This window comes from Populus euphratica, unplaced genomic scaffold (assembly GCF_000495115.2).
Source record: "Populus euphratica unplaced genomic scaffold, PopEup_1.0 scaffold46.1, whole genome shotgun sequence".
Lineage (NCBI taxonomy): Eukaryota > Viridiplantae > Streptophyta > Magnoliopsida > Malpighiales > Salicaceae > Populus > Populus euphratica.
This window is the reverse complement of record NW_011499852.1, coordinates 2527808-2538267: the sequence shown is the minus strand read 5'-3', so window position 1 is coordinate 2538267 and position 10460 is coordinate 2527808. Positions and strand designations below refer to the sequence as shown.

General features: G+C 29.5%; 1 protein-coding gene across 1 annotated transcript; it reads left to right on the top strand.

Annotated features, from left to right (window-relative positions):
• Positions 1-1410: 1410 nt before the first annotated feature.
• On the top strand, positions 1411-6858 carry LOC105121921 (chlorophyll synthase, chloroplastic-like). The gene is made up of 16 exons (XM_011020781.1): positions 1411-1750; positions 1856-1900; positions 2039-2124; positions 2807-2894; positions 3112-3197; positions 3296-3382; positions 3465-3530; positions 3608-3691; positions 3864-3925; positions 4470-4545; positions 4633-4695; positions 4814-4895; positions 5250-5326; positions 5965-6012; positions 6421-6771; positions 6822-6858. Exons 1-15 carry the CDS (start codon positions 1645-1647, stop codon positions 6481-6483), a joined length of 1119 nt encoding a protein of 372 aa, XP_011019083.1. The 5' UTR covers positions 1411-1644; the 3' UTR covers positions 6484-6771; positions 6822-6858.
• Positions 6859-10460: the final 3602 nt, after the last annotated feature.

The window sequence follows — 10460 nt, the reverse complement described above, 5'->3', positions numbered from 1 at the left end:
AACATACAAGAAAAATAGAAGGCGTGTAAAGGAAAATTTTTGTTTGATTTCAGTCCGTTTGGAAATGCGGTATAAATCATGTTTTTAAAAATTTTAATTTTTTTTATTTTATTAAAATTTAACATGTTTTGTATGTGTTGGAGTCAAAAATAATTTTTAAAAAATATAAAAAATATCATTACCATATATTTTAATACAAAAAATTATTCAAAAAACAACTATAACCATACTGCCAAACACACATTTTATCTAAAATGATAGATTTGTGTTTGGTTTTTGCTTTTAAATTCATTATCATATATTTTAACATGAAAAATTATTCAAAAAACAACTATAATCATACTGTCAAACACACATTTTATTTAAAATGACAGATTTGTGTTTGGTTTTTGCTTTTAAATTTTTATTCTACTTGTAAGATGATAAAAAAAAAAGCGAGGGAGAAGAGGAGATGAGGTAAAAAGAAAGAAGGAGAATGAGTGGTTTAGCTATGAATATTGTTTTTTATTTAATATATATAAAGTTTTTATGTTAATTTTATTATATCTTAAAATCTATTAAAATTCAATATGTAAATTATAACTTTCTAAAAAAATAGTTATAAAGTAAAATCTATTAAAATCTATCAGATCATTATGAGAGTGCTCCTCTTTTTCATTCTCATGTGCTTTAATATTTCATTTCTTTCTGATTAGGAAGTTTTGAATTAATTCTGGCGTCGTTCTTTTTATATTATTCACCTATTAAAATTAAAAAATAATTATATAACCACTTTATCATGTTAATATTCGCAAATTTATGAGCTTCACATAAATAAAAAATTAATATTTGAAATAACTACCAAAACTAACTTAAATTAACTAAATATAATTATTTTTTTTATAATTTCAATTATGTTTATTTTTTATTTTATTTGGTTTGATTTGTGTTTGGTAAAACAACCAAACCAAAACAAATAAAAAAACTCATTATAAATTATAAGCTTACTGTACACTAAAGATATATTAAATAAAGATAATAAAAAAATAATAAATTAAAAAATTCATAAAATAAATTTTACTTATTTAATATTTAAAAATATAAAATCAATCAGTATTTTCAATTGAGTTTTTAAATATTTTTATAAAAAATTATTTAATTTTTATAAAAAATTAAATAATTTGAACCAATGAAATCTGAATTTTTTTCTCACACTAATAACAAGACCCATTTATTTTCATATTTTAAAAATATTTTTTATTTGTTTTAAATTATTGTTTATATTTATAGGTTATTTTAATATATTAATATTAAAAATAAAAAAATAAAAAATATTATTTTAATATATTTTTAAATAAAAAATATATTTTTTAAAAATCATGTAACCCTCTCAAACAAACTCCGAAATCGGAAGCCGACCATCACAAACACTGTCCGAGATTCTTGGTCGAAACAAGATAGGGTCACGATCAAGCTCAGAAGTCAAGGAATTAAAAAGCACCACATCACAGACAGACTCACTTGAACTACAACCAACAACACTGTAACCAAACTCCCTCCCTGTTCTTCTTTCCTTGAACCAGAGTATTCTCTTTATCAGCAAAAAACTAATCGCACCCACTTCACTTCTCCCAAAGCTAGCTAGCTTTTGTCATCTTCTGGGAAATGGCCTCCGTACTTAACTCTGCTTTGTCCTTGAATTTATCCAATTTTAATAGTAAACGAGTTCGAGCTCACTCACTCGTCTCTCCGCTTTCTCTTCCTCTAACAAGTGAGGGAATTTTACTAGTTGGTCACTTAGCAGAAGATTTTTAAAAATGACCATTCAACTTCCGCCTGGCCTTTTATTTTTCAACTAATCTATGGTGTTTTTCAGGGCGGAGAGTTACGATAAGAGCAGCAGATACGGATACAAATGAAGGTTTTCTTTCTTTCTTTCTTTCTTTGGTGTTTTTTTTTTTTTTAGATTTTGTGATTTAATTTAAGCGAGTGAATAGTGTTTCTCTTTTAAAAGAGCAATTTGAATAATTGTTATTAAGTTTGCATGTAAAAATTGCAGTGAAACCTCAGGCGCCGGTTAGTGGTGGTGCTGGTGGTTCCAGCTTTAACCAGCTTCTTGGCATTAAAGGAGCTGCTCAAGAAACTGTTAGTACTCGATGCTCTTTTTTCAAAAAAAAAATTATTTATTGCAAGATTGGATACTAAGGACTTGTTTTTGCGGTTGTATAGTGTTTTTGTGAATATTTGAGATTTTTTTTCTTCAAATTAATTTTTTATGTATTTTTAAATTGTTTTAGCGTGTTTTTGTTAAAAACAAATTTTAAAAAATAAAAAAAATATTGTTGCAAGTGAAAATTACTTTGAAAAATAACCACCACCACATTGCCAAATAGGCTCTAATCTTCAAATTAACTTTTGATATTCATTTTTTTAGTGCTTATTTTGGTATTTTAATCGGATGTGCATATGTAAACAGATTATATGATGTGTTATCATGTGCTAACTAAAAGGTTTTAGTAAAAATCTCCTGGATTTTGACCCTGAGAGGATCTAAATTGAGATTTGGCGTAGAGGACATGTAAAGTTAGTTGAATAAATGTTCCCTTTGAGAATGTATAGTAGATCAATGGACATCCAAGTATAGTTGTTGCAGTTGGAAGATTGTAATATAAGTTCTGTTCGGAAGATTTTGGGGCTTAAGCCTAGCTTTAGGGATTTCTTGCTCTCTTCCATTGACTAATTGTATCTGTAGCTTCAAATGATGTTACATGAGGGAAGAGTGAAAAAGGTATTATGGAATGAGTTGATCTGTAATTTTATCCTGCAGAATAAATGGAAGATTCGTCTTCAACTTACAAAACCTGTTACTTGGCCTCCATTGGTTTGGGGAGTAGTTTGTGGAGCTGCTGCATCAGGTACTCCCTTTCAATGCAGCACACATTCTAGATTTATGGGTATCTCTAAAATTACATGCTAAGGGTCTCACCCTTTGTATCATGCCTCTATGGGGTATGTGGATGGCAAGCTGTAGATTCTAAATGTGAAATGCTTATTTACATATTTCATTTTATATTTGAGACAATACCAAATTATGCATCCACTCGCATCTGATACAATTTTCTTACTCAACAGGAAACTTTAACTGGACTTTGGAGGATGTTGCGAAATCAATTGTCTGCATGCTTATGTCTGGCCCCCTTCTTACTGGCTACACGCAGGTACCCTTTCATGCACGTGGAATAGGCTTCTGGAGCTTCACTGAATTTAAATATCCAAACTCAATTTTGATAGGTTTTCTCACATTTGACCTTTTCAGACGATTAATGATTACTATGACCGAGATATTGATGCAATTAATGAGCCTTATCGTCCAATTCCATCAGGGGCTATTTCTGAGAATGAGGTCTGCAATATAAAAAATTATACTTTTATGAAAAAAGCAATGGGCAATCATTTCTGCATTCTTGTCTTGCAACTCTCTGTAGGTTATTACGCAAATCTGGGTGCTGCTTCTGGGAGGCCTTGGCCTGGCTGGTTTATTGGATGTGTGGGTACGCAATATAAATGTTTGATACTGCTTTTCTGTGCATAGTATTATACTGGTTTTTGAATCCTTATTATTTAACAGGCAGGGCATGACTTTCCGGTAGTTTTTTACCTTGCTTTGGGTGGATCCTTGCTGTCATACATATACTCCGCTCCTCCTTTGAAGGTACACTTTTATTTTGTTCTATCATTGATAAGGATAGCAGAATATTCAATCATGATTCACGTGAACCATGATTGAAGATTCTGCTATCCATATCAGTCATCAACCCAAACCATCAAACATTCATGATGCAAGATGTGATTAAGCGCTGACTTGGTTCCAAATATCATTGTAGCTAAAACAAAATGGATGGATTGGGAATTTTGCCCTTGGAGCAAGTTATATCAGTTTGCCATGGTGTGTAATCTTCCTTGTACTGTTCCTTGTAAAATTGAAGCGGACATATTCAAATACTGCCTTGTGTTGTTGAAAATCACCTTTCAATTTACACATTCATTCAGTTTACATCTGAAACCCATGAAGAAAAAGGTGTAAAGTATTCTGTCATTGTCCAAATTTTCCAGACGATGCACATGAGGCCAGGAAACATTCATTGGGCCATGAGTTATGACCAGAAGATTAGTTTGTGCTATTACAAATTGAATCAATAGAAAATGATTTATAACCAGCCCCCTTCTCTTGAGATTTTACCAATTTTATTCATCATAAAGCACCTGTGGAGAGTGATAAATTGGATGTTATCATGTTGCCTGTTAATGTGTTAAAGAGGACATATGTGCTTGTGGTTCTGTGGCTCTCTATATATCTCACCAATTTGAAGTTGATAGTGAATGACACCCGTGAAAAATCCTGACTTAATTTTTTCAATGTTATTGAAACTAGAAGGCTGTTTTATGAACTACACAGGAAGAAAACTTTGACTTTAATCTCTTGTTGACAGGTGGGCTGGTCAAGCTTTGTTTGGGACCCTTACACCTGACATAATTGTCCTGACACTCCTGTACAGCATAGCTGGGGTATGTTTGACTAAAGTGCTAGGATATGTGAAGTGGTATTTCGTATCTAACTTTTGCTAATTCACAGTCCTTGTTCAATATCTTCAGCTAGGTATTGCTATCGTAAATGACTTTAAAAGCATTGAAGGAGATCGGGCACTTGGGCTTCAGGTTAATACAGCCTCTCATACATGCTTGTGATGTGAAGCTCTTGCTTCATCAAATAAATTGTTACTCACCATTGGCTGTCTATTTTGCAACATTTCATGTGGTAATGCAATTTGAGCAGTCACTACCGGTAGCTTTTGGTGCTGAAACTGCAAAATGGATTTGTGTTGGTGCTATTGACATAACTCAGTTATCTGTAGCTGGTATGCTGTTGCTTATACTTTCAGATACCATTTACCTATGATACTGGCGATATCTAACTTTAAAACTTAAAAATTGTTGATAATTAATGGAACTATTTTTGCTTCAAACTTAAGAGATTGACCACTATGGATTAAACAGGATAAAAGCTGTGAAGTCTCCACGCTTCTTTTATCCACATGAAATAAAAAATGATTATTAAAGAGTTGTTTTTGTTCAAAGAACAGAATCACGAATCTAGAAAACTAGGAATCTCTGTATTCTGTGGTTTTGATGGAAACAGAGTTGATTTTTATGCATTTCAAATTTATCTTTGTGAAGGCATATCTGATTTCAGTCCACTTTCATAAATGCAGGTTATTTGCTAGCAGATGGTAAACCCTATTATGCTTTAGCCCTAGTCGGTTTGACAATCCCACAAATTGTTTTCCAGGTGAAGAATGCTTCTTGAAATATAATGAGCTTATAGTTTACTCAAACTGTTTTGGGTCAACACCTTTCTTTCTCATGATTAAGGGTGTGGTTTCAGCGACACCCCAAATGGCATCTAATTGTCATGCATTTACCTTCATTCTTCTCGGTTGAATTTCTGCTCCCTTAAGCTGCATTTTACTTTATTTTGAATAATTCTTGCTATATTTTCTTTCTGCTCAAATAGCCACACTAGCCTTTTATTTGATGTGGGCTGTTATCTGCTCATCCCACTGACCTTCCCCAGCCTGTTTCCAATGCAGTTAAATTAGTTGTTCATGTTCTTCTCTGGAGCCAATCTTAACTTTGTTCGAGGATTTTTTTTTTTTTGGTGTGGCGGGGTTTATACCTTCAACAGAGGTTGTGAAACCCCATTAGGAGTTCTGCTTGAAAAGTTTCATCTTTCCGCGTGCATTTTATTTAGGTGACCATATATGATAATATCCTCCTAAACATATTCAACATTACGTTTCAATGAGTAATAATATATCTCTTTCCTTCTCCAAATGATATCGACATTTCTCAAAAAGAAATAAGAAATGATAGTTTGTACTGAGAATGAACACTGCTAATTCTCTTGCAAAAATTCATGCGTTGCAGTTTCAATACTTCCTGAAGGACCCTGTGAAGTACGATGTTAAATATCAGGTACCACAAATTTTTCTTCTTTGAAACTTCTCTTTGAGATTTTCATCAGGTGTGAAGTGGAAATTAACTCAAGAACTGCCTAAATGTAAATGTCTTGCACCACATAAATAGGACAAGATGGACAAGTATTACTCGTAATTTACCAAGAAATAATGTCAGGCCTCGAATCATATAGCAGTCGCATTAAATCACAGTCTGCAGGAAATCAATGTGACAAATAGAGTATTTATTACTCGTTGTCTTTTTCAACAAGTAGAACACCAGAACATAGCACTCGGTATTTTTAAACAACTGTTCAGTATTTATGGCATCATCAAACAAATCCATGACTAGTTTAGCTTCCATAGCATGGTACATTTAGCAATTATAATGCTTCGTAGTTCTCACGCTCTGGCATTTGTATCTCAGGCCAGCGCGCAACCTTTTCTTGTGCTTGGCCTGTTGGTGACTGCTTTGGCTACAAGTCACTAATTCTCATGAGACAATCGCCGCGGTGACTCTGGGTGAAGATAAAGCTGCAAAGGTGAACTAGCAAATAGGCTCGCTCTTGCTGCAAAATGACGTCAAGCCAGCACGATAGATTTCCCTGTGATCCGCTGTATGTAAAATAATCGATGGCCTTTGCTTAGCCCTGTAAATGATGTCATTATCCAAGGCATGGCTCCTTTGCACAAGAACAGGACCGTTCATCTATTGTTTCTTCACCCTTATGTCTTTTCTCAACTTGGTTTCTTTTGAGAGTTAGAATTTGAACACAAGGCTACTTTTCTCAACTTGGTTTATTTTGAGAGTTAGAATTTGAACACAAGGCTTTTGTCGTCAATTTTAATGTTTAATTTTGAGGTCGTTCATTCTTGAAATCTCTCTTTTCACTCTCCCAGCGTTCAGGAAATTTCACCAGAGCTCCAACCCTCATAACGACCCTTAATTAGCTAAGAGAAGAATCTGGATCGAAATAATTAAAGAAAAGAAAATAAAGTGGTTCGTCCACAACGGCTATCAAACATAAAAGCTAAAGAGATTACAAAATGAATTATGACTTGTATTTATAAGAGGTGATATATAAAGAAAAGAAAATAAAATCCTCCAAAGCTGATTGATATCCAATGAAAATAAGATTTATAAGCAAAACACAATCCATTATAGATTGCAATGGAGACAAGCACAATTTTCTTCTTTTTTTGGGCTTTTTTATTATTTTTTTTGTTAGTGGAACTTTTTAAATATTTTATCTTTCTATATTAAATTAATTTAGGATTGGACTTAATAATTTATTTCAGTTAACTTGATATTGATATGAGATTTTCATGATATCAAAAAAAATTATGATGTTAAGTTGATGCATGATTTAATGAGATAAAATTAAATTTTATTAATTTAAAATAATTAAAAATTTAGGGATCAAATTTGAAACTAAAATAAATATCCAGCCTCTTTTTTTTTCATTGCACGAGCATGTTTTTAATTATTTTTTTATTTTGGTACTTGTTTTTTAAGGTTTTATGACATGACTAAAAGATTGATGTCTTGGATTCCAATGGAGACAAGCACAATGCTTCTTTTTTTTTTGCTTTTTTATTATTTTTTTGTTAGTGGAACATTTTAAAATTTTTATCTTTTTACATTAAATTAATTTAGAATTGGACTTAGTGATTTATTTTAGTTAGCTTGATATGGATTTTCATGATATAAAAAAAAATTATGATGTTAAGTTAATGTATGATTTAAAGAGATAAAACTAAATTTTATTGATTTAAAATAATTGAAAATTTAGAGATCAAATTTGAAACTAAAATAAATATCTAGCCTCTTTTTTTTCATTGTACACTAGATGCATTTTTAATTATTTTATTCTTTAATTTTTTTTTTCATTTTGGTTCCTGTTTCTTAAGATTTTATATTTTGATGCAAAATTTCATTTTGTTTATATTTTATTTACAATAGGACAACTAAATAAGATTTTCTTGGTGTTAATGGATTATGTTTAAAAAGAGGAGTTCTATGATGATATTTTTAATCCTTCATCTTGAAAAAAGGGTATATTAGAGCTCAAGAATGTTTTCTAAGCTAGTTTATTTTATTTTAATTTTTAGGGAGATTAATTGTCGATTTAAGGTTATTAGATAACTTTATTGAAGCCATATTTTAGAGATGTTTTCAGGTGAACAAAAAATTAAAAATAAGTATTTTTGAGATCAAAAGGGTTTGTTGCATGATGTGGCTGGTGGTCATACTAGCAAGTGATGCGTCTTCTTCTTTATTTTTTTCCAACAAAATAAAACAGTGGACAAATGTGTTATCCATTCCTTTAAAAGGGGGGAGGTGGGGGAACGAAGCCAGACCCGCGCTTGCCTAACCTTCCTACTGAGCCAGACCCGCGCTTGCCTAACCTTCCTTTTTGCATGTTAAGCTTAGGCATCTAGGTTCCATTTGTAAGGGACTTTGGTCATTTTTTTTTAAATTTCAATTCATTAAAATTAAAATTAAATGATATAGAATATATGAATATTATTTTATTACTTATTGTTAAGTTTTTACCTTGTTTTTATGGGATTATATCATTTTTTAATAATATCAGCAAGCAATCTTTGTATGTAGTCTTTCATGATTTTTTTTACTTTAATTTTGTTCCTCGACTTTCCTCCACGTATCTTTGAAAAGAAAATTACAAAAAGGTATTTGCAGCAATGCATGAGTGGTGTATTTTTTTAAAATATCTAATGTATTAAAATTCTTGAAACATTTTTTAAATTGGAGGGATGCCTTTTTATCCTTATTTAAAATTATCTAGATTTTTTTAATATTTATGCTAATTGCTTTCAATTTTTTTTACAAATTAAGAACTCAAGACAAATAAATAAATAAATAACTCAGTAATATGCATTAAAATCATATTCTAATAGAAGTACATTCAACGTTTGCACATTTGAAGAAAAATATATTGATGAGGATAGGAGAAATTATACCACATGATTATTTTTTCAATTATTATTTTTCTTAAAATAAAACATATAAGTGAATAGGATGCTGAAAACCAACATAAATTTTGCCGAAAAATTATACAGAACTTCAATTAGCTAAAGGTTGATAGCACCTAGCTTTGGGCTATATTAAGATTGATATAGAAATATTGTTGAAAATACCACATAGCCAATAATAATTTTTATCTAGGATACTGTTAGGATGATTTAAATGTTTTTTTTGAAATACAAAATATTTATAAAAAATTAATTAAATTTTTTATTTAAGATACTTCAATGATAGTTTAAATATTTTAAAAAATAAAAAAATTATGAAAATATTATTTAGGATACTTCAAGGATTTTTTTAATGTTATTTTTATAAATAAAAAAATAATAATTAGAATTTATGTTTAGAATACTTATAAGATGGTTTAAATGATTTTTTATAAAAAATAAAAAACACTTATAAAAAATTAATTAGCATTTATATTTATGATACTTCAATAGTAGTTTAAATATTTTTTAAAAAATATATTTATGTTTAGGATATTTCAATAATGATTTAAATATTTTTTATAAAAAATAAAAAAATTAATTAGCATTTTAGTTTAAGATATGTCAATGGTATTTTAAATATTTTTTTATAACAAATAAATTTTTTTATAAAAAATACATGAATGTCAAACCCAATATTCTTGGGTTTACCGTGGGTGTAGACCTAAATGCTCTTAGGTATATAATGACTGCTAGACCCGAAACTCTTAGGTTTGAAATAGTTGTTAGACCTAAGAGTCTATAAAAAATAAAATAAATAAAAACAAAATTTATTAGGATTTTTATCTAGGTTATTTTAAAAATAATTTATTTTTTTATAAAAAAATAATTAGGATTTATGTTTAAAATACTTTAAGGATAATTTAAGTATTTTTTTCTAAGAAATAGAAAAAAGATTATAAAAAAAATATATAGGATACTTCAATGTTAGTTTGAATATTTTTTTAAAAAATAAAAAATTAATTAGTATTTATATTTAAAATACTTTAAATATTTTTATAGAATACTTTAAAACTATTGGTCTGGCTTGACCTCTGCATTCAAGAGACTTAGCCATCAAACCCAAATATTTAAATTTTTTTAATATTTTAAAAAATTATTATTAATTCATATGGAACATTACATAATGTATGAATAATAATAATATAAAATAAACACCTTCTTGTCATATTTCAAATGGGAGCGACTCTTCCCTTTTACTGTACATTATCTAAATAATGATATTCTTAGTCACCGGTTGCTCCACATAAATATCCATCTCAAAGTGTACGTCGTTATGTTTTCTTCCTAACAACATATTATTTTAACCAAAAAAATAACCTCTAACACTTAAAAAAACCTCAGGTTTCTTCTATTACACTACTATTTATATAATCAGTGAAGTAATTTAATATATATATATATATATATATATATATATATATATATATT